Genomic DNA, 24,591 nt, shown 5'->3' with positions numbered 1-24,591 from the left:
ACAGACTCTGGGGGCAAGTTTGGCTGTGTAACAGGCAAGAGATGACACTGGCTTGGGTCAGGGCAGTGATGGTGGGGTATGCAGTCGATGGGTCTAATGTGTTTTGAAGGTAGAGCTTAGGTAGATTGGGTGTGGGTGTGAGAGAGAGAGGAGGCCAGGCTGCTGTCTAGGGTTTTTGGCCTGAGAGACTGGCAAGCTGGAGTTGTTCACCGACTTGGGAGACATGCTGGTTTGGGCAAGAAGAGCAGAATGTGGCTTTGCATGTGTGAAGTGGGAGATGCCTGTCACACATACCAGTGGGGGCAGAAGGTGGCAGGAGGAAGGCCTCTGGAGGTCGGGAGGAAGTGCAGGTTGGGGTTTTAATTTGGGGGGACCCTGGGTCCAGTACCTCAAGACAGCCAGCTGCACTCTGGACAGACAGCTGCCCATCTCCTGAGTGCACCCTCATCCCCTCCCCAGTTCCCCCATGGTGGTGAGGAGGAGGGAGTGTTCGCCCCATGTCAGGCACATGGAGGGGCTCTAATCCAGGACTGAACCCACCCCCAGGCCTGTTGCGGTTGGAGGAGCTGGTTCGAGGCTTCCTCATCTCCAAGGAGACGCTGTCAGTGAGGATGCTGGATGACAGCCGGGACCCCACGCCGCTGCTCAAGGAGATCCGTGATGACAAGGTGTCCACCATTATCATCGACGCCAATGCCTCCATCTCCCACCTCATCCTCCGTAAGGTGGGTCCCCTGTCTCTGCTTCCCTACGGGGTCAGACACAGAAACATGGGGGACAGAGCACATAGCCTAGTGCCCATAGGCCTCGGTCGTCACATGGGGTATGGAGACCTGCTTCCTGTGTGCAGAGATAATCAGGAAGATTGTCCCTCGGCTCGGCTGTTCCCCAGTTGCAGCCCTCGTTGGACTCTGGACAGTTGCCTCCCCTCCCTGTGAACAGCTGCTGCCTCAGTGGGTTGTAGTGAGGGATAATGAGTGAGTGGTAGGGAAAGTTCATGGGACCCTGCCTGGCCCAGACTACGGGGAGCTTCCTAGTATCCTTACGAAGTGCGTGTTCTGCTGTATATTGAGGCACTTTGCACGTATTCTTTAGTTTGGCTCTCACCCACCCTGTGGGCACGTGTGATGATCATTTGTGGATGACGAAGCTGGGGTTCCTGCGGGGAACGGTCTGCCTCAAGGCCACCCAGGAGAGGCCGTGTCAGATGCTGGCCCGCCACATGCTGTCCACCAGTGACCCACATTCATTCATCATTCGTTGCTTCCCTGCTCTTAATTTTTCCTCATAATCTAACCTGTATTATTTATTTTCCCCCAGTTTTTATTTTTTAAAATATATTTTTATTGATTTCAGAGAGGAAGGAAGAGGGAGAAAGAGTTAGAGACATCAATGATGAGAGAGAACCATTGATCAGCTGCCTCCTGCACGCCCCCCACTGGGAATCGAGCCCACAACCCGGGCATGTGCCCTTGACCGGAATCGAACCTGGGACCCTTCAGTCCTCAGGTCGACGCTCTATCCACTGAGCCAAACTGGCTAGGGCTTTCTCCAGTTTTTAAAAAATTAAAACCATATGTCACTGCTGATCATAGCTTATAGGAAGAGGTGTGGACAGCACTCATAGGCTCTGGAGGCAGGGTGGCTTGTAGGAAAGATTATGCTCAGGTAGCAGGCCTGGGCCGGAGACCTGGCCCTCCCCGTGTGAGCTCAGGGACCTGTGGTCACTTTCCTCTCGAGCCTGTCCATCCCTGTCGTGAAATGGGCTATAACCCACATGATCACAGCTCTTGACACTCAGGCAATGCAAGCTGGTGCTGGTTAAAGTTCTAATGTCCATTGCGGGCAGGATTGGGCATTCCTGGCCTGGTCTTCTAGCTTTGTTCTCCTCAGGGGCTGTGAGAAAAGGGGCTCAAAACATGACTCTTAGAGCCATATTGGCTGCCTTTGCTGCAAAGGGCTTTTAAAGGTGGCAGGGGTAGTTTATCTGACCTGGGACCAGGCTGAGCCTTACAAGTGAGCAGCCCAAACCTGGCGTGGGCAGCCTGGGCATTAAGGTTAAGGTTGTCCTCCCACCTGCCCTGTTTCTGAGGTGTCCCTGTGCCTGTCTCCAGAGGGCAGCCTTTTAAGTGACCTAAAGAGGGGCGCTGGCATTCAAGGCGCCTACATCCCACCTGGGCTACCAGTCAGCAGGGTTGGACTCGAGGGATCAAGGTCTCCCCCTGCCCACATGTGTCTTCTTCCTGCCTCTCTCTATCTCTGGGTGTTTCTTACTGTATTTCCCACGGGGTGCCTTCTCTCCAGGCTTGTCTCTAAATATCTCTTTCCCTCTCGGTTTCTCCCCATTTCTGCTTCTCTGGTCGCCTCTTTTCCTGCCGGTGTTCTCCAGGCCTCAGAGCTAGGCATGATCTCAGCATTTTACAAGTACATCCTCACCACCATGGTGCGTACCCCCAGCAGCCCCTGTGACCCCATCCCCTCCCATGATATCTGCACCAGTGGTGCCTGGCCCCGGGCCTCACCCTTCTTCTCGTCCCAGGACTTCCCCATCCTGCACCTGGACGGGATCGTGGAGGACTCCTCCAACATCCTGGGCTTCTCCATGTTCAACACCTCGCACCCCTTCTACCCCGAGTTTGTGCGCAGCCTCAACATGTCCTGGAGAGAGAACTGCGAAGCCAGCACCTACCCGGGCCCTGCGGTGAGCACGCCCCCTCGCCCCCGCACACAGACACTCTGCACACAGATACTCTGGGCCCCTTCACATCTCTGCCAGTTGGTGCTCAGAGCCTCTGGTGCTCCCACTCACTTCCCGAATACCTGCCATGCAGCCTCACTCTGAGATAAGTCTGACCTGTCCTCCTCTCCACCTCCCATGGTGCAGCAGCCACACTGGTCTCCAGGTGCCTCTGCCGCCCCAGCACATGCGCACCTCAGGGCCTGTGCATCGCTTCCTCATCACCAAGTCATTGCTCAAATGTCCCCTTAGTTGTGAGACCTTCCTTGGTCCCATTTAAAATATGGGAAACTCCCCACGATATAGCCCCCTTCCCTGCTGTATTTTCCTCCATAGCACCTGTCTTTGCTTATCTAATTACCATGTGGCTTGCTCTATATTTTGCTTAGATATCGATACACATACATGATTTTAAGTTCCTTGAGGGCAGGGCTTTCTCTCTGTTCACCATTATATACCAGCACCTAAGACAGCCTGGCTCAGAGTAGGTTTCTGATAATATATGCTGAATAAATGCAAACATACAAAAGATGCATATTTATGTGTGTTTGCTCACAGACATCTAGTCATATACCAAGATACTGAGACAGTCCTACATGCACAGAAACTCACGGATACCGAGCCATGCAGTCGGATGTGCACACATGGACATAGACAGAGGCACATTCATTCGCACCCCTGCGCCTACCTGCATAGCATGAGATTCACACCTGCACATCCACCCAGCTAAGACGTACTCTCGCAGACACACTCACAGACGCCCTGTGCCATCAATCACAGCTCAGTGGCAGCTTGTATGGAGCCCGCACCATGTGCCAGGCGCTGTTTGGAGTTCTTTGCTGCATTACCTTGCTTGATCCCCACCCTAGTACTCAGAGGCAGAGATGGCAATTATCCCCACTATACAGGGGAGGAAACTGAGGTTCAGAGGGTAGTGGGGACTTGGCCCACTACAGGGAATAGCAGAACTGGGCCTTCAGCTCAGACATGCCTGTCTCCCAGGCCCAGGCTCATAGCCATTATATGCTCCTGCCTTCTAGACACCCCGCCCTGCCCTGTGTATAAACAAATAGGAACATTTGCCCAGCCCCACCCACATAAACATTCCTAGGCACACTGAGAGAGGGGCTGTGGCCATTGTCTACAGCCTGCATCAGCCGCACAGACATGCAGATTCCCAGGCACACCCTCACCTCAGGCCCATGAACACCCCCTTTGGGGGTGACACAACTGGCTGTCCAGGCACACTCAGACATGCCCTCCCCTGAACAGACACATGGTCACACGCATTCAGGAAGAGATGCTGCCATAGAGGCTTGGCAGCATGCACACCTTTCCCTGTCACATGCATTCCCCGAGAAAGACACCAGAGAGTTGTCTGAGGGCTGGGGGTAGCACCAGGGGGCTCGGGGACTCCCCTGGCTAAGCTGCCTCTTCCCTGTCCTGCCCTACCTCTGCCCCCACTCAGCTGTCGGCTGCCCTGATGTTTGATGCCGTGCATGTGGTGGTGAGTGCCGTCCGGGAGCTGAACCGCAGCCAGGAGATCGGTGTGAAGCCACTGGCCTGTACGTCGGCCAACATTTGGCCCCACGGGACCAGCCTCATGAACTACCTGCGCATGGTGAGCTGGGAGTGGGAGGGTTGAGGGCAATCAGCCTGCCTCCAGTGGGGGACTCACTGTGTCCACCTTTTGGCCCTTTGCCCTCTCCCCCACCTCCAACGCCTCTTGCTCCCTCTGCGCCTCTTCCTTGCTCTTCCCTCTGTCCCTCCTTTCCTGGCTTTCCTCTGCCCGCCGGTACTGCTGCGTCCTGTGTCTTTGTTCCATCACCCCGCGTTTGCTGGTGTGTGGTCTTGCTTGTTTAATTGTGGTCCTTCCTGGTCCCTATCCCTCTCTCTTGTCCCCTCCACCTCTGTCTCTTTCCCTCTGGGCCTCTCCCACCCATCTCTCTGGGCTCCTGCCACCCCTCCCTCTGGCCACCTCCCACCCTGCTAGGTAGAGTATGACGGGCTGACCGGGCGGGTCGAATTCAACAGCAAAGGTCAAAGGACCAACTACACCCTGCGCATCCTAGAGAAGTCCCGGCAGGGCCACCGTGAGGTGAGCAGGCCCAGGGTGAAGCCAGAACCCTGACTGGGTGGGGTGGGGTGGAGGTGGAAAGGAGGGAGGACGGGGTGGGACCCCATCGGTTAGAGTACCATACCCCTCTCCTCCCCAGATCGGGGTGTGGTACTCTAACCGGACCCTGGCCATGAACGCCACCACCCTGGACATCAACCTGTCGCAGACGCTGACCAACAAGACGCTGGTGGTCACGACCATTTTGGTGAGTAGCCCTTGTGGGGCGGCAATAAACGAAGGGGCCTTTCCTGAGCGGTGCCCAGCCCAGTCCTGGTCAGGAGGAGGGATGTCTCAGCTGGCAAAGCGCACAGCGCAATGGGGCTGTGACTCATGCACCCAACAACCCCGGACTGGGCCACGGTGTTACCATCCTAATCGCTGCCAGGGCAGGGGAGGCACAGACTCTGCCCTCACAGCCGGCCCAGCCCAGGCTCTGCCAGCCTGCTGTTCGTTGCACAGCGGAGAGGAAGGCCTGGCTCACAGGAGAGCGCCATGAGCATTCCACGCGGCCACGCAGGCAGGGCACCGCACAGTGTCTGGCCCATGGAAGGCCCCGTCAGTCACGGTCAGGAGTGGCCATTTTGTCACACTTGCCAAGTGTATTGACACACATGTTAACTTATTTAATGTCCATCTTGAAGATGTGGAAACCGAGGCTCAGAAAGGTGAAGCGACTTGCCTAGGGTCTCACAGCAAGTAAGTGGCGTAGTCAGGATGGAAGTGAGTGTCTGAGGCCCCAGAGCCTGTGCTCTGAATCTCCAGTCCTCTCGTCCCCTCATTGTCCTGCAGCCCACTGGTGCTGCTCCTGCATTTGCCAGACCAGAGCCAGGCCTTGTGGTCAGGAATATTCACTGAGCACTGTTCTGCACGGGCACTGTGCTAGGCCCTTTCCAGGTGTCACTCTTTAAACCTCTCAGCTACTCCATAAGGTTTGTCTTATTTTCCTTCTTTTGAAGGTAAGGAAACAGGTCCCACAGCAAGTCCCTGCTGGAGCTGAGTGTTAGTCTTCGAGGCCATGCCCTCTCCCCTGCAGCCCTGCCACCCGCCGGGCACAGTGGCCTCTAGGAGGTCAGGGAGGGGTGACACACAGGATCTGGTGAGCAGGAAGCTGTCCGGAGCAGCTGGGCTTAGAGGCTGGGCATGCCGCAGCCATGCTCTTTGCAGCAGCCAAGTCCGTGGCCCACTGGCATCCACGTCTTGGGGGACCCTCAGTGCCTCTGTGAGCTGAGCTGGCTAGTGCTATGGATGCTGAGGTTGAAAGCATTACCACAGGCTCCACAGGATGTCAGAGGCCCCCTAAAGCAGTGTCAACGGGCCATTCCCTCAGTCCCTAGGGAACTTCTGATCTAAAAGTGGATTTCGAGTCCCTCTGGAGAAGGGCCAGTGATCCTGCTGGGGAGGGACAGATGGCCTGCAGACAGGAAACCAGACACTTCGTAACAGCCTCACTGAGAGCCCTGTGGGCCAGGCAGGCTGGCTGGCAGAAGTCAGACCTCTGTGCTTGTGGGAGTGTTGCCAGTTCCAGGGTCTTCCTGGGGCCTGAAGAGATAGGGTCCTTGGTGGGGAGCAGGGTCCTTCAGGGAGGGGGTGTCAAGAGAGCAGAGCCATGATCCTAGGGCAGGGGTGAGGAACCTTTTTTCTGCCCAGGGCCATTTGGATATTTATAACATCATTTAAGGGCCATACAAATGATCAATTTAAAAATTAGCCTGCTACACTTGGTCAAACATTTCATTAACTCTCCCCTAATGCCTGACAGGACCAGACCAAATGATTTCGCAGGCCTTGTGAGTCCCTAGGGCCAGACGTTCCCCAGCCCTGACCTAGGGACTTCAAGCTTCTTCTCATACTTATCTCTTCTCCCCAAGGCCCATAAGCCAGTGTTCTCTTCCTGATACTCATTCTCTTGATGGATTCATTCATTCCACAAATATTTTCTGAAGCTGCTGTGTGTCAGGCTTTACACAAGTTCTGGAGGTATAGGAATGAGTCACACGTGGCCTCATGGTTTCCTTACTTTTGAGGGGAGGGGATCCCAGTTCAATGGAGGAGACAGGCATCGACACAGTCATTGTCAACAGAAAGGAGGGACTGACTCAGCTGTGGAAGGCCCGAGGAAGGCTTCACAGAGGAGGTGGCATTAGACTGGGCTTTAGAAGCTGCATAGGAGTTGGGTGCACAGAGGAGGCAGGGGTGGGCATCTGGGCAGCAGGAGCCACAGAAGCAGGGGCCTCAGGAAGCGTTTGTCAGATTGGACGTGGAGGTAGCTGGCTCCGTGTGCGCAGCCAGATGTGCCTGCTGATTCACTAACATTTTCTGACTTGTGTTTCTGGACAAGGGCCTTTGTCAGATACTTGGGGATTCAGACTTGAGTCAGTGTGGACGCATGGGCAAGATGTAGTCAGGACTTGTCTTACACCCGGCTCTGTCCCCAGGGCCTAGAGTGGTGCCTGGCACCTAGTAAGCATGGAGGGGTGGTGAGTGCTGCAACAGAGGTGGGAGGGTCTCTGAAGGACTCATTTATACTTACCCTGTACCTTGAAGGTGTTGAGTGAAAGGGGCGGGGCCAGATTGGAATGTCAGAATAGCTCCTGGGTGCATAAGGGAGGCTGAAGGAGAGGGAGGTGCTCCAGGTGGGGGAGTACAAGGCCTGAGCTGGGCTGGGCTATCGGCAGGGAGGGGGATCTGATGTGGGATGTTGAGAAGCAGTGAAGATAGGGTGTGGTGCCTGTGATGCCCAAGGGCTGGGCCAAGGGAGGGAACAGGAGAAGTTTCTCAACAGGGTGGGAGTGTCCCTGGGGTGGGGCTCACAAGTCTGGAGCTGAGAGAGGGCTGGCTGGTGCCAAGTTGAGAGAGGCCCACAGGAAGGTGAGGGTGTAAGAGGAGGCCCCAGGAGGTGAGGCTGTGCAGGGGCCTTTCCTCAGGCCCTGCTCCTGGAGAGCCCTCACTTGGTCCCCATGATTCCCTTCATCAAGCAGCTGTGATGTCGAATCCTGCTCTTTGGTGCCTCTGGGTCAGGCATTCCTGTCTTCACTGCCTACCACTCAGGTTGTCCATACTTTCATTTGTAAAATGGGTCTATTAATCTCATTTTGAAGGGTTGTGGGGGGATTGCATGAGATCAGAAGGCACCCTTGGTGGCGCCCAGCATGATCGTGGTAAGCACACACGAGTTCTTTCCCCTTTTCTCTTGTGATCTGGCATCCTTGATAAAAACATCAGTCATCTTGGCTGATGTCTTTGAGCACTTAATCTTCATGGCAGGTCTGAGTTGGGTACCCTTATGGCCCCTGATTTTCAGATGAGGGTTAAGTGACCGCCCCAGTCACCCAGCTAGAAGGTGGCAGAGCCCACATACCTCTCCATTGCACTACACTGCCTTGATTTGCCTCAATTTTTGCTCTTTTCTGAGCCCAGAGGACTGTGTTCTAGGCCTGGCTCTACCATTCGCATGCTACAAAACCCGGTGGGTGTCTTCTCTCCATCCTCAGTTCACTCCTTTAAAGTGGGGGAATTGAAATGTTCATAGAGTGAAGGGGCTGGACTAGATCAGGGTTGTTTAAACAGCACTCCAGGAAGTCCTGGATATGGATTTGGGTCCTGGGTTCACGGAAGGCATGCAGCTTTCGAGGAATGTTCTAGAACTCACCCTACTTAATTTTTTTTGTTCTTAGTTTTAAGAGATTTTTATGGAAGTGTAACATGCACACAGAAACGTGCACAAATCCTAAATGTACTGCTCGCTAAATTTCCAAAAACTGAATACACCTGTGGAACCAGCCTTCCCACCCGAGCCCTCCTCATGTCCCTTCTGGTCTCTGACCCTCCAAAGTAACTACCATCTCAACTTCCATCACCACAGATTAGCTTTTCCACCTTTGAACTTCATGTAAATAGCTTCATACCCTATGTTCCCTCTTTTGTCTGGCTTCCTCTGTTGATGTGTTTGTGAGATTCATCCATGTTGGGAGTAGTTTAGTTTCATCGTTACATGTTCTGTTCTATGAACGTAACACAGTTTACTTAGGAGTTGTTTCTAGTGTTTTTCTATTATGAAAAGTCCTGCTATGAACATCTACTACATGCCTTCTGGTGAACACAGCGTTTCCATCCAGTGTTCACCCAGGAGTGGAATTGCTGGGTCTTCTCAGCTTTAGGAGATACTGCCGAAGTGTTGTCCATAGTGGCAGTGCCTCTTTGCACTTGCACCAGTAGTGTGAGAATGAGCATTTCAGTTACTCCTCATTTTCCCCAGTGATGAGCATATACAGGACTTAATTACACTCTGGTTTTCACCTGCATTTCCCTAATGATCAGGGAGGCTGACCACCTTTTTCTGTTTGTTAGCTATTTGGAAATCTTTTGGGAAGTCTCTGCTCAAGTCTTTTACTATTTTTTAAAAATTGGGATATATGACCTTTTTATTGATTTGTGAGTTATTTATATATTCCTTCAATAAAGGATACTGTCCTTTGTAGAAATATGTATTACAGATGTCTTCTCTCACTTTGTGGCTTGCTTTGCCCTCTCACTTGTATGTTCCCCCCCACCCCCTCCATGATATATTTTTCAATCCTCACCTGAGAATATGTTTTTTAAGTTGATTTTAGAGAGAGAGGAAAGGAGAGGGGGAGAGAGAGAAACCTCCATGTGAGAGAGAAACCTTGATCGGTTGCCTCCCATGTACATACCGATCAAGGATCGAACCCACAACCTTTCAGTGTATGAGACAACACCATAACCTGAGTCATACTGGCCAGGCCCCCCAATGATATATTTTGATGAAATTTTATCTTTAAAAAAATAGTTTATTGATTTTTAGAGAGAGGGAGAGAGAGAGAGAAACAACATCGATCGGCTGCCTCCTGTGTGCTTCCCACCCAGAATCGAGCCACAACCCAGGCATGTGCCCTGACCGGGAATCGAATTGGCAACCTCCTGGTGCATGGGATGATACCCAACCCACTGAGCCACACTGGCCAGGGCAATGAAAATATTTTTAATTTTACTAAAGTTCACTTTATCGTGTTTTTTTTTCTTTATGGTTAATTCTTTTTGAATTTAATAATTCTCTGGACCAAGGTCATAAAGTCTATTTGTTTTCTAAAATTAACAAATTTTCCTTTTATATTTGTATCTACAATCTACCTGGAATTGATTTTTATGTATCATGTGAGGTAGGAGATCAGAATACATTTTTTTCCATATGAATATACTTGGTTGAACAGCACCATTTATTAAAATGGTCATTCTTTTTTTTAAAATATATTTTTATTGATTTTAGAGAGGAAGGGAGAGGGAGAGGGAGATAGAAACATCAATGATGATAGAGAATCATTGATCGGCTGCCTCCTGCACCACCCCTACTGGGGATCGAGCCCACAACCAGGCATGTGTCCTTGACTGGAATCGAACCTGGGACCCTTCATTCCACAGGCCGATGTTCTATACACTGAGCCAAACCAACTAGGGCAAAATGGTCATTCTTTACCCCTTCACCACAGTCTTACCTTTGTCATAACTGAGTATCCACTCATGTGTGGGTTTCCCACATTCTGTTCTCTATCCATTTGACCAGCTTTGCTGTCATGCCACGTTGTCTTAATACCATATCTTTAAGTTAAGTATTAATATCTGATGGATTAGTCCTCCGGCTTTCATGTTCTTTAGAATTGCTTTGGTTCTTGACCCTTTGCATTTCCACCTATATTTAAATGTCATACTTCAAAAAATTTAAATATTTTACTAGTTACTATTCAAACTTCTAAACTGGGGGAGGAACAGACGGTAATATAAACCTAAATTAAATGGAATTCAAAGAGGGGATAAGGAGTAAAAAATCAGTCTCCTTTTCTCTTCAGTTCCCCATAGTCCACATCCTTCCAAAAGGTCTGCATATACAAGCACATCCCCACTCTTTCCTTCACAAAGAGTAGCATATTGTACACATTCTGTAGCTTGTTTTTCTCCTCTTAATAGATCTGAGAGAACTTGTTATTTTAGTAGTTGCCTGGGATACTTTGATGACGTCAATAGTCTTTTAAACCTGTCCCAAATTAGGTTGCTCCAGTCTTTGTTCCCACTACAAGCAATGCTGCCATGACTCCAGGACCTGCATTTTTGTGTACAGGTGCACAGACATTTGTAGGATGAATTCTTAACCCAGACTTAGCAACAGCCCACTGTCTGTCTGCAGTGCTTCCACAGAAGGTCCCTGAAGAAGCCTGAAAACCTCGGATTAGAGGCTCCTTTAAGAGCCTCGGTTCTGACAGTCTGGGGCTCTAGGTTGAGTCCTACAGCATTGTTTTCTGATCCTGAGTTCTGTTCACAGGCACAGGCCCTCTTTCTGGCCCTATAACCCCAGACCCTGGTCCTGAGGCCTCAAATCCACAACCCAAGTGCCTCAATCTTGAATCTGAGATCAGCTTGGCCTGCTGGAAGAACAAGGGGATTGGACCCCACAGCAACTGGGTTTTGAATCCCAGATCTTCCCAGTCTCCCCTTCCCACTGTCCTGCTTCCGCTGTGTGGCCTTGGGCAAGACACTTGACCTCCCTGAGCTTGTTTCCTCCTTTGCATGTCAAGAGGGTTATAGTAGAGCCTTCCAGCTAACAGTGGGTGCTTATCTAGATAACTCTTGATTTTTTATTCTCCAGCTTTGATATCTGACCTGGGTCCCCAGCTCTATGTCTGGGGTCTCCCATGTTGCTCTCGGGTTCTTCCACTTGAGTTCAGTCTAGCACAGGGCTTCAGAGCAGAGCTTCGGAGTCAGACTGACTGTCCATCTCAGCCGCGTACTCCTTCACTTCTCGGGACCTCGGTGTCCTCATCTCTAAAGCAGAGGTAATAATACCGACCTCCCACGCTGACAGAATAGCTGTCACAGCGAGCCCACAGGAAACACTAGCTGCGCCGCTATTATTAGTAGCATCTCACATTCCTACCCCCAGTTCCACAGTTTTGGATTTGAAAAGGCAGCTTGGTCGAGAGGAAAAAAGCACTAACTTCCCTGCATGTCGTCGCCCCTCAGCTGAAGGGCTTTGTGGAGTCCTGGAATCCAGAGCTTATAACAGGATCTGGCCTCACTGTACCTACCTGTGTAACCACCTCAAGACCCAGAGGCTCGCAACTATAATAATCATTATTTCTCACAATTCTGTGGTTGACAGAGCAGTTCTGCCGCCCTCCCTTGCCTGCTGTGCCCACAGTGGTTAGGCTGGGCTGGGAGGTCGAGAGGCTGTGGGTGCTGGCTGCTGGCCAGCGCCTCGGTTCACTCATCCTTCAGCAGACGGGCCTGGGCTTCCTTACACAGTGGTCCCAGAAGGCTGCTCTGAAGGCCCCAGCTCTGGAATTCACACAGCATCACTTGCACGCATTTTGTTGGCCAAAGCTAATCTTGAGGCCAGCTCAGAGCCAAGGGGTGGGGAAATCGGCTCCACCTCTGGGAAGAACTGCAAAATATTGCAGCCACGTCTGCCTGAGAGCTCAGTAATGATGTGTTGAATAACAGAGGTGACATTGTGAGCCTCTGTGAGCCTCAGTTTCCCCATGTGTGAAATAAGTGTAATAACCCCTCCCATGAAAGGTCACTGAGGAATCAAAGGGAAAGAATCCTGAGAACACAGGCAGCACAGGGGCTGTATTCCGCAGGCGCTCAGCACATGCTCACTGTCTTGACTGTTATTGCCAGAGCTCTCCTGGCTCTTTTCCAAGCTCTGACTCCTTTTGTTCCTAAGTCCACAGAGATACCACACAAACAGCCACTTAGAAAATGACTATGTCAAGGTAAGTGTCCCTTTTGTTGCGGGCATCTTCGGAGGCCTCGTCCCACCAGCACTTGGAGTATTCTCTCAGCTTTCGCACTTACTTGGCATGATGGGAGTCAGTAAAATTTGCTCAAATCCCTCAGAAATAAGCATCATCATAAGAACCAGCTCTAAGCCAGAGATTGCAAACTGTCAGGTGTTTGTTTAGCCTGCACAGCATTTAAAAAATGTTAATAGAATTTGAATTGTGACTAACCTGTATAATTAGGAGATCTTACAGAACCACTTGGGTTTCCAAATTCTCTCAACATGGGCCATCTGACATCTCACGCCCATCTCCCTCCTGGTGGCATTGGGCTGGAGCTGAATCCTGGTGGGGACCCTACTCGGTCCATTGCTGGCTCATGAAGTCAGTTTTCAGTGGCTCACTACAGGTTGTGGGGAAAATAAATGTGGAGCAGAGCGGAACATACCAGGGTGTATTGCCATCCGCACAAGCCTGTTTTGTGGAACCAAGTCTCGTTATGGCATGTGAGTACATGCGCATATATGTGTGTGGTTTGGGTTACAAAGTAAAAGGAATCTCACTGTGGGTCATAGTCAGAAATTTGAAAGACCTTGTTCCAGCTCAGCATGACCTCCATCCAGTCTGATTCACTCTTAGGTTGCCTGCCTCCCTCATAGGCATTTGAGATTGAGACAAATGAACGCCAGGTTGTCTGGTGGAGATTAAAATAGCACCTGTGATCTGGGGGCTGGTAGGGTCCATGTGTTTTTGCTCCTGGCTTTCAGGCCTTTTTCCCACTCAGTGGATTCTGGATCTAGCTGCCCAGCCTGAGCTCCAGGATCCTGACCCAGCCCCCAGACGCCGGACTCTGACCCCCCTTCTCCCTTGCCTCTCCAGGAAAACCCATACGTCATGCGCCGGCCCAACTTCCAGGGCCTGTCGGGAAATGAGCGCTTTGAGGGCTTCTGCGTGGACATGCTGCGGGAGCTGGCTGAGCTGCTGCGCTTCCGCTACCGCCTGCGGCTGGTGGAGGACGGGCTGTACGGGGCACCCGAGCCCAACGGCTCCTGGACGGGCATGGTCGGCGAGCTCATCAACCGGGTATGGCTGCTCTGGGCCAGGGCTAGGGAAGGGGTCACAGCCTGTGGGGCAACGGCAGGTGGCAGGGGGCAGCGAGGGGAGTCTCAGAACCAGCCTGGCACATAGCAGAAGAGGAATGAGTCCCTGGAGGCTCCTTACACCCATGGTATACCGTGCACCTGTGCCTGGCTAGTGGGTCACCTCCTATGTCCCAGACATTTGCCAAATGCTCCCCTGTGCCACCAGGGCTTAGCTGGTGCTCAAAGGTTTGAGCGAATGAAAGGGATGTGGAGTGGGAAGCAGGCAGAGCACAAGTAGGTTGAGAGAAAGGCAGGGCTTGGGCCAGGAGAGCAGGGACTGTGCCTCACTTATACGCTATGCTCAGCACCTGCTAGGAGGTCTGGCACATTGCAGACATCAAGTCCGCTCCATCAGTGTTTGTTGAGCACCTACTATGTCTTTGTACCATGCTGGCAGCACAGGTGAGCACAGTGGACCTTGATCCTGCCCCCAAGAGTTTAGTGTCTCCTTAGAATGCAGAAAAGCAAATGACCGCAAGACAGAACCCTTGGGGCTATGATGGGGGAAGTTCAGTCTTAGAGGAGGATTCTTACCTAGCCAGGCATCCAAGGAAGGCTTCCTGGAAGAGGTGACACCCAAGTGGATACTCAAAGGGTGTGGAGTCAGAAAGATGAAGGGGGTAAGGGAGGAGGGCATTGTTTTCGGAGCTTAGGAAATGGCATTTGCAAAGGTGGGGGATAAGAGAGTGGGGCGCACTGGAAGTGCCAGCGGGTCCTGAGTGTGGGCAGGATTTGGATGAAGGTAGGAGGGAGAGGCAGGGCCCTAGAGGTCATAGGTGAGGGTGCACTGGAAAGAATATTTTGGAGTTAGGCCAACCTGGGTTTGAGTGTTCAGTGTGTCATTTCTCTGAACCTCAATTTCTCCTCCCTGGGATGGGGATAATGATATCTGACAGGTTTGCAGTGAGAGCTACAGGAAATGGACAGCACCGCACACATTGCTTGTCAGAGAGGAGTGCCCGTACATAGTTCCTCTTTTTATTCCAGGCACTAGAAGCTGTGGGCAAATGCCCAGAGGCAGGACTGTGCCATGGGAGACAAACAGGCCCCAACTTGGGGCACACCCAGGCAGGTGTGCAGAGCAAGGACCTATGGCCGTGAACGGTCAGGGCAGCCTTGACATTGGACTTGGCTAAGGGCACTGGAGATTCTCACTCTCCTGCCTTTTCCATCCCAGAATTCACTGCATCAAAGCCCCTGAATGTCACCAGGGTAGACTTGAGAAGGCCACTTTGCTTGACAAGGACATTTATCCCATAGGACACAGATTTCAAAAGTTGTTTTGACTGCAGAACCTTTTTTCCAATTGAAAGCGCCCTCAGAACCCTGGACAAAGCAGAGCTGCTCTGGTGGAGGCGGAGGTGGGGTATCCCCGGGGTCCTGGGTCTCTCCAACCCCACCCCACAGGCAGGCCCGAGGCACAGTTCCATAGGCTGCCAGGTTGAAAGCTTCTGCCCCAGGTGGTTTAAAGGCCCTGCAGCCAGAACCTGAGGAGACAGGAGGCGAGGAGTGCAACAGCTGGTGCCTAGCATCCACCCCACTGTCCAGTTTCCGCATGACCTCCACTTCCACAGGTCAGTCAAGGCCCCCAGAAATAAGTAGACTCCAGGGCAGTTGCCCCCCAACTGAAGTCACTAAACTGGACACCAGTTCATTCTTCAACAAAGAAATAGTGGGATAGTCCTGTTGACAGCTGCATGACCTTGGGCAGAGTCTTAACCAGCTGTGCGTTGGCCTGCCCCACAGCATTGTGGGAGAATTTGGTGCGATGGTACCTGGGAGAGCATAGCACAGATCAGTTGCTGCAGTTGTGGTCTTTAGTCCCATTTGAATTTTGGCGTTGCTGCATAGTAGCTGTGTGACCTTGGGTAAGTTACTTAACCTCCCTGTAACATCATTTCTTCAACTAAAATTGGGAAAACCACAGGTGTTAGCACACAGGGCTGTCATTCACATGAAACGAGTTAATCCAGGTAGGGCCTTAGAACAGGACTGGCAGGTGGTGGGTACTGTGTACAGGTGCCCTATTCATATTATTGTTAATGTTATTTCTATTGGCACAGCCAGCACATACATATATTCATGCATTTGTCCATTCTCCAGCCACCTAGCATTTATTGAGTGTCTACTGTATACCAGGCCTTGAACTATACCCTGGGGATATAGTGGCCAGGCCTGGCCTGGCTCTTTCTGAGTGGGTTAAAGAGTTTGGTTCTCAGAAGGAGGTCCACAGGATGTGCCCCCCAGGGTTTGAACTGGCTTAAGTGAGAAAACAGAATCAGTGGGGTGGGGGGCAGCAGGAGGGGGGCAGGATGACCAGCGGGGAGGGGGCCGCAGAGATGGAGACCAGGGGAGGCTCGAGTGCAGGCTGGGGGATATAGGCGAGAAGACGTGGGCATTCCTCCCGTTTCTGGCTCGGGCAGCTGGGCGATGGCAATGACATTTAGGGAGAGAACACTGGAGGAGGAGCAGGCTGGCAGCGCAAAAGACAGGCGGGGTTTGGTCTTGCCCAGGCTCAGCTGTCTGCCGTGGGATGGCCGAGTGCGCTGAGCTTTGCGCAGATGCTCTCACCAACCTCACAGCAGCAGCAGCTGCATTTGTTGACTTCATACCACTTGCCAGGAGCTTTTAAAGTGTTACCTCCTCCTAACAATCCCTCATGGCCCAGAGGATCACTGCCCTCCTACCAGTGTGAGCTCTGGGACGCAGCAGTGAAAGGACTCGCCCCTCCACCCACACCACACACACACACACATACACAGGGCACCCAGGTGGTTCTGATCCAAGGCATGTGCCCTTTACAGACACCCAGCAGGTACTCGGGAAGCCTGCAGCGAGCACACCAGCCAGGCCCTTGGCCAAGCTTTTTGAACATGTGTTAACTCTTTGACTCTTCATGGCCACTCCATAAGGAGGGCCTGGTATTAGCCCAGTTTTCTCTAATGGACAGAGTGAGACACCAAGGTATCATGTCCAGGCCACACGGCTAGTGTCAGGTAGAGCCAGGGCTGGCACCCCAACAGGCTGTCCCAGAGCTGATGAGTGACTTCCAGATGGAAGACAGCCCGGTGCACCGGCATCCCCTGAGTCACCCCCGGCCAGGCGCAGGACTCACCAGCCAGTCTAGAATTACGGTCCATTTATTCCACCCAGTGGCCATTGCCGGAATCGGCCTCCTTGCCATCACTGCATTCAGGCCCAGTCCCTCTCACATCCTCCTCACTGGCCTACAGCGCGCCCCCTCCCGCCCCCCTATTCCAGTTTGCCCTCCAGTGGAATCTTTCCACAATGCAAATCTAACCTGTCACTTGCATGCTTTAGCGGTAGCGCCCCAGGGCCTGTAGGATAAAGTCTGGGCCCTCCAGCCGGGCCCTCGAGGCAGAGCAGATGTCTTAGGCTGGGGTCCCAGGAAATGACTTTAAGGTGGAGCCTAGTAGGCAGGAGGTATATTGGGGTGCCCTGGGAAACCAGCCCTGTGAGGGAGTGAAGGAGCAGGCTTGAGCAGAGGAAGGAACTGAGCTATGATGCAGTTATAAATAGGCTTCAGCTGTCCCTCGGACGGCTCTGGAGCTGGGATGGCCGTCGAAGGCATCCCCTGAGGTAAGGGGGAAAGCCTTTATACTCCCACCTATACATCATTGCAGGGGACTGTCATCAGGGAGGGTCAGGACCTTGGGTGAGGGGGTTCTTTCACTCCAGAGCTGAGAGTGGTCGGCCACCAGCACTCTGCGGCTGGCCAACGAGTGCTCCATCCTGAAGGAGAATCTGGGTGGCCACACAGCACACGGCCGACAGCTGTGAGCTGGTTAGGAGCCAGGCAGAGCCAGCCTCAGGTTGCACGTGATCCCTGGCAAACCAGTTCATCTCTCTGAGCTCAATCTCCCCTCTAAAACAGGGGGTGATATTACCTCCCTCACAGAGGTTGGTGGGGAGTGGGTGAGGGAGAATGCAAAGTCCCAGAGTAGAGCCCCGATCATGAGGGCCTGTGGGTAAGGAGTTTGGACGTTATTTTATTGTGTTGCGAAGCAATTGGAAGGTTTTAAGCAAAGAATGTGCTGTGATCTAATTTAAAAAATTTTTCTTTTTCTTATTGGGATGAAATTCATGTAACAAAATAACCATCTTAAAGTATACAGTTCAGTGGCAGTACATTCAGTGTTGTACAACCATCACCTCTGTCTAGTTCCAAAACGTTTTCTCCGCTTCCAAAGGAAAACCCCATGCCTATTAAGTGGACCCCATTTCCCCTTTTCCAAGCTCTTGGCAACCACCAATCTGCTCTGTCTCCCTGGATTTACCTATTTCATATCTTTCATATCAATGGAATCATCCAATATGTGGCCTTTTGTGTCTGGCTTCTTTCAGCGTAATGTAGTTGAGGTTCATTCACATTGAAGCATCTGTCTGTGCTGCATTCCTTTTCAGGGCTGAATAATCTTCCATTGTATGGATGTGCAACCTTGATTTAATTTTTAAATCATTTAAAAATCATCACTTTCGCTACTCTCTTGAAAAATAACTATAATGGGGCAAGAGTAGAAACAGGATGGTGCATTTAGAAGGCCATTGGAGCATTTGGAAGAGTGAAGATGCTGGTGCGTGCTAAAGTGGTAACCGTGTCAGGCCTACCCAGTGGGGAGAGAGGAATGGAGGCTGACCGCAGGGTTTGGCCGAAGCAGCTATGTGGATGGCGAGGCTGGTTTCCACCATGGGAGGGTGTGAGAGGAGCAGTTTGGTGGGGTCGGTGAAATAAGTTATCTCTGGACATGGATCCTTTGAGATGCCTATTTGAAATTCAAGTGGAGAAATACGGATTTCATTGTGCGCTGAGCGTGCATTATTTAACTCACCCCCTGTTGATGGCTACTTGGGTGGTTTCCAGGTTTCGCTAGTATAGGCAATGCCACCATTAGCTGGGCCTGTAGATTTGTGGGTGTGTTCCTGCGGGAAGAATTCCAAGCAGTGGAAGCACTGGGTCAAAGGCTATGAATGTTTTTTAGTTTATACTGCCAAATGGCTGTTCGAAAAGGTTCCACCAATTTATATTTCCACCAAAAGTGCACAAGAATGTCAAAATCCCTGCACCCTTGCCAACAATGGGTATTATCAATCTTTTTAAAAAGCTTTGCCAATCTGAAAGGCTAAAAATGGTATCTTATTGTTTCCTCCTAAATAGGATGTTACGTGGCTGCCTATTAATTCCTGTGTGGATATACTATAATTAGTGAAACATTTTTTTTTACATCTAGTTGTTTCCAGGTATTTTGTTGTTGTTGTTTTCCTGTTATAAGCAACTGTAAACAAACATCTTTATGCACAAAAGCTTTGTTTGATTCTCTGACTAGAATGAGTGCGTGAAAGAGGAAGACTCTTTATATAGCTTTGGTTATATATTGTTGAACTGCTCCCTGGAAAGACCACACCGGTTTCTAAACAGACTCCTTCTCAGCACTGAGGGTTTTGATTGGCTTTTAGATATTTAGACAACCCCCTGCCATTTTTACAGATGGCAGATCTTTCTGGCTTTTCCTGCTTTGACTGGGGGACCATGGCGAGGCTTATGTGGTCAGGTGATAAATGGAGTGTGAGCCCAAGTTCAACTCAGAATGGGCCTGCCAGGCCCGTGGACCCACCCTGTGTTTTCCAGGTCTTGGTTGTATAATTGGGATAGATGCATGTGGTTGCTGGCAGAGCTGACCTGTGGAGTCAGGGCCATTATGGTAGCGAGAGCCAAGTGGAAGCCCCTAGGACTCCCATCTTTCCCAGGATAGTAATCCAAGAGCAATTCTATATCCTTTGGGGGGAATTGCAGTGATTAGTGCCGCCATTTCATTAATGGCTGGAAAGAAGCGGGGTAGTCATCTCATCCCTGTTCATCTGGTCTGTTTGGTCTGTGCAGAAGGCAGAGGGTCTTGAAGAATGACTGTGGGTTAGTATAAATGTAATCAGGTGGTGACTCCAGTTGCAGTTGTTGCCCCAAATGAAGTGTCTTTGCTGTAGCAGGTCAACACAGCCCTTGGCAGCTGGTGTGAGCTACTGACTTGGCAGACGCTTTTTCTCTGTGTGGCTTTCCCAGGACCACCGGAAGCAGGCGCACACCCATGCCTTCAGTCTTGCCTCAGGGCAACTTCAACTCTCCTGCTTCCTGTCTTCACATAGGCCTCTGAGAACTTGATCTCAACAGTCCACACAGTGTCGGCTGGCCCACTCCATTGAGCAGGAAGTAGCACTTAGGAAGGGGGTGGAGTAAACCTAACCCACTGCTGACAGCCTACGGTCAGGCTCCATCTAGAGATGAAAAGCACCAGCTACTTTAACGGAGAGAATTCTATGTAAGAATTGTTAACAGGTGGAAAGTTGTTAACCAGCTGGCTGAAGAGTAAAAGGGAAAAATACAAAGGAATCGTGGAAATAGCAGCTCTAAGAAAGCTGAGGGTTGAGGGCACAGGGGAAGAAGTTGGAAAGAGCCCTAGCTGGTTTGGCTTGGATAGAGCATCAGCCTGCAGACTGAAGGGTCCCAGTTCAATTCCCCGTCAGGGCACATGCCCGGGTTGTGGGCTCAATCCCCCGTGTGGGGCGTTGCAGGAGGCAGCCAATCAGTGATTCTCTCTCATCATTGATGTTTCTATCTCTCTCTCCCTCTCCCTTCCTCTCTGAAATCAATAAAAATATATTTTAAAAAAGAGAAGAAGTTGGAAAGATTAAAACTTAGAAACTCAGACAAGGGGCCCAAACCGAGCTGGAATGCAGAGCTCGGAGGCTGGTACTGGCGGCGTTTGGTGTGCGTTTTCGATTTGGGCAGTCTGAGTTGAGTGTGCTACTTCAGTCCATCTACTAAACAACCCGTTTGGCTTTTCATTGTGAGGGAGGCCAGGAGCCGGCTCTGTGCAAGCCGGTCTGCCACGTGGACTGCTGACCTAGCAGATCCAGGGATGTGCTGGCAGGAATGCAGCCACCAAGAGGTGACTCACAGCTTACACGGCTAGGGTTTGGAACAAATCATGCTCTCTTCTCCTAACTGGGCCCTCCTAGAGACCAAACAGCTGCCCTTGGGCAGTGAGTGGCCATGTGGCCTGAGCACTCATGGGACCTGGGTGTCATCATTTTTGCATCACTCAGGATCCTGCCAGGGGACAAGCCATGCCAGATATTGGAATGAAGAGAATTACTTACTAAGAATCAAGTCATTCACTAAGTAGCTGGGAGGATAAAGTTGAACCCCAAGGTAGGGATCAGCAAACCTTTTCTTTCTTTTGAGAGTACTACCTTTATTAAAGCCCGGACAGTGAAACAAGGAAGGGCCAGGATAGGAAAAGCAACAGAGAGTCTAGGCCAGTGGTCGGCAAACTGCGGCTCACGAGCCACATGCGGCTCTTTGGCCCCTTGAGTGTGGCTCTTCCACAAAATACCACGTGCGGGCGCGCACGTACAGTGCGATTGAAACTTTGTGGCCCATGCGCAGAAGTCGGTATTTTGTGGGAGAGCCACACTCAAGGGACCAAAGAGCCGCATGTGGCTCTCGAGCCGTAGTTTGCTGGCCACTGGCCTAGGCGGGCTGTTGTCAGCTTACTGGAGACTCAGAGAAAAGGGGGCCTTGGGGGCAGCAAACTTTGTCTCTAAAGGGCCAGATAGTAAATATTTTTGGCTTTTGGGCCATATTGTCACAACTACTCAACTATTCTGTTATAGGAAAAGCAGTCATAGACAATATGTAAACAAATGGGCATGGCTGTGTTCCAATAAAATTTTATTTACAAAACCAGGCAGGTGAGCTGGACTTGGCCTCACCCTTGCTGTCTAGTGTCATGGAGGAAGCAAGGCAGGGAGTGGCTCTATCCCTAGTTCTGAAGGGTGGGGGGTGGTGTTGCACTTGACAACCAGCTCTGGCGTCCCCAGCTCAGGCTGGTTCTGCAAGTGTTAGGAAGCTGCAAACTGGATTCCTCTGCTGCCTGGGAAGAACCACTGCTGCGGGTGCAGAAAGGATGATGGGGACCCGAGAGTAGGCAGGAAGGAGCAGATTTCTTTTCCCTCCTCCAGCCTGCAGCCTCCCTCTAGTGCCCCCTCTTGGCAGAGGCTGGCAGGGAGCCCCGGCAAAGCAGAAGCTCAGTTTGCCCAGAGCTGGTGTAGAGGGCGGGTTTGGGGGGCGGGGGACATCACAAGTGGCTTGGTTGGCTTTTAGGCAGTTAGACAGCAACCCTGTCATTCTACGGGTGGCTCATCATTTGAATTCTTCCTGATTTCACTGTAAGGACTAATCTACTGTCGGGCCCCCTTGGGGAGGAAGTCTCCTCTAAGAAATAGGTGTCTGCTGGGAAATGAAGGGGGAAGAGGAGGATGTGGAAAGAGGGTCCTAAAGACGAGCGGAGCCTGAAAGGAACTTGGAACATTTAAGAATCTGTCTGGCCCTGGTCTGTGTGGCTCAGTTGATTGAGCATGGTCCCATGCACCGAGAGGTCTCCGGTTTGATTCTGGGTCAGGGCACATGCCCAGGTTTTGGGCTCGATCCCTAGTAGGGGCTTTTAGGAGGCAGCCAATCAATGTTACATTTCTCTGTCTCTCTCTCTCCCCCTCCTCCGTCCTCCCTCTCTAAAATCAATTAAAAATACTTTAAAAAATAATCTCTCCCCCGCTTCAGAAAGGAAATCTATATCTGACCACCTCTCCCTGCTACCACTAAAGCCCCCACCCCCAGCATCTCCATGTCCATTGTAATTCACTCCCAACCGCCCCCCCCCCCCCCCCCCCCCCACACACACACACTTCCATTCTTGCCCCTGTGTCTATTCTCATGGAGCCAGATCATATCATGCTCCGATGGGATGTCCTGTTACCCTTGGAGTAGAATCCAGTCCCCTTACCATGGCCTGCAAGACCCTGCCTGGCCCTGGTCCTACTGTGTTGCATGTTTCATGCCTCCCATTCTGCCCCAAACACCCAGCACTGCAAGTTGCTTCCCACCTCAGGGTCTGTGCCTGCTGCCCCATAGCCCAGAACTTTCTCCCCAGGTCTTCTCACACCTGGCTCCCGCACTTCCTTCCTGTTGGTACCAAGACCTCCCTGCAGTGGGGTGGATGGCAGTCTGAATCGTGCTGCCCTGCTTTATTTTTCTTTATAGCCTTTGTCGCTACTTGATGTTATATGTTAATACTAGAGGCCCAGTGCATGAAATTCGTGCATGGGTAGGTCCCTACTGACTGCCAGCCCGGGCCTCCCTTCCCCGGCTGCCAAGTCCCGGTGGGGCCTTTCTTTGTTCCGTGCTGTCCCCTGGTGGTCAGCGCACGTCATAGCGAGTGATTGAACTCCAGGTAGGTCGAACTCCCAAGGGGACACTTTGCATATTAGTATATATATATATATATATTCATTGCTGTATTCCTAAAGCTAGAACTGTGAGTAGCCAGTGGTGGGTGTTCCACAAGTACATGTCGAGCAGGTAACTGAATAAATGAATGAACATGGGAAGGTGGGGTGAGATGGTGGGTATCTCAGTCCATTTACGCTGCTGTAGCAAAATACCATAAATTAGGTGGCTTGTGGACATTTATTTGTCACAGTTCTAGAGACTGGGAAGTGCAAGATCAAGGTGCTGGCAGATTTGGTGTCTGGTGAGGGCTCATAGGCGGCTGTGTCCTCACCTGGCAGAAGGGGTAAGGGATCCCTCTGGAGCCTCTTTTGTAAGGACACTAATCTCATTCGTGAAGGCTACACTTCATGCCCTAATCACCTCCCAAAGGCCCCCTCCCAAATACCATCACATTGATTTCAACATGAGTTTTGAGGGGACACAAACATTTTATCTACAGAGGTGGGGGATAAGGCTGCTGAGGTAGGGGCTGGAGGGCGCTGGGCCTCGGGGCTGGCTGAGGAGCACCTTGTCAGGATTCACTCTCTCCTCTCATCATTCAGCTCTCATTTCTGGGCTCCCCACATGCCCTGAGGGTGGAAGGAGGGGCTGGAGCAGCCGACAGGTGAAGCCCCCTCAGAGCATGAGTGGTTCTGAATTCTGGGATCAACTAGAGCAGGGTCCTTACCTTCATCATGCCTTGGTTTCTTTAAAAAAAAAAAAAATATATATATATATATATATATATATATATATATATATATATTATTGGTTTTAGAGAGGAAGGGAGAGGGAGAGAAAGATAGAAACATCAATGATGAGAGAGAATCATTGATTGGCTGCCTCCTGCCTCCTGCATGCCCCACATGGGGCACGTACCCTGACCAGGAATTGAACTGGGACCTCTCGATTCATAGGTCAACGCTCAACCACTGAGCCACACCAGCCGGGCCTCGGTTTCTTCATCTGTAAAATGGCATGCTTAAAGGTTGCTCTGGGCCTGGGGTAGATGCTGTCAGTGTGAGCCTCTGGACCTGTGTGAGGTTCCTCAGGCCCAGGAAGGAGAGGTTTCTTCTGTCTCGGAGCCTCTGGGAGGCCGCTCCCTCAGGAAGTGTGACATTCCTGGGCTTTCAGCAGAGGAGACAGGAGTCCAGCTGGCCCTGCCTTTGAAGGTTCAGTTGCAGAGGCAGAGACACTAACAGATATTTTCCCAACTGAGCTAAGTGCTGAGATGAAGGGGTGTCTGTGGGGAGGCATGGAAGGCACAACAGAGGAAGGAAGGCTAGAGGGAGCCCTGAGGGGTGGGTGGGCCAGTTCTGCAGGGCTGAGTGGGTGCGGGAGTGGCATGCTCACAGGTGCAGAGGCCAGAAAGTAGCTGGGCGGGTGGGGAGGTGGGAGGGGGCGGTTAGGGAGCAGCAGAGGCCAGGAATTGGTGGGAGCCAGAGCAGCCTTGGTTTTTC

At 51.6% G+C, this 24,591-nt stretch overlaps 1 protein-coding gene across 1 annotated transcript in view; it reads left to right on the top strand.

Moving 5' to 3' along the window:
• GRIK5 (glutamate ionotropic receptor kainate type subunit 5) overlaps positions 1 to 24,591 on the top strand; it is a 51,610-nt gene that overhangs the window by 4,749 nt on the left and 22,270 nt on the right. The window contains 7 exon segments of the mRNA XM_023744864.1: positions 547 to 725; positions 2,390 to 2,443; positions 2,540 to 2,701; positions 4,206 to 4,358; positions 4,731 to 4,835; positions 4,954 to 5,061; positions 13,526 to 13,729. Coding sequence (XP_023600632.1) covers positions 547 to 725; positions 2,390 to 2,443; positions 2,540 to 2,701; positions 4,206 to 4,358; positions 4,731 to 4,835; positions 4,954 to 5,061; positions 13,526 to 13,729 — 965 coding nt within the window.

Source organism: Myotis lucifugus, unplaced genomic scaffold (assembly GCF_000147115.1).
Source record: "Myotis lucifugus unplaced genomic scaffold, Myoluc2.0 scaffold_493, whole genome shotgun sequence".
Classification (NCBI taxonomy): Eukaryota; Metazoa; Chordata; class Mammalia; order Chiroptera; family Vespertilionidae; genus Myotis; species Myotis lucifugus.
Note: the sequence above shows the minus strand (reverse complement) of the source record. Positions and strands in the feature narration are given on the sequence as shown.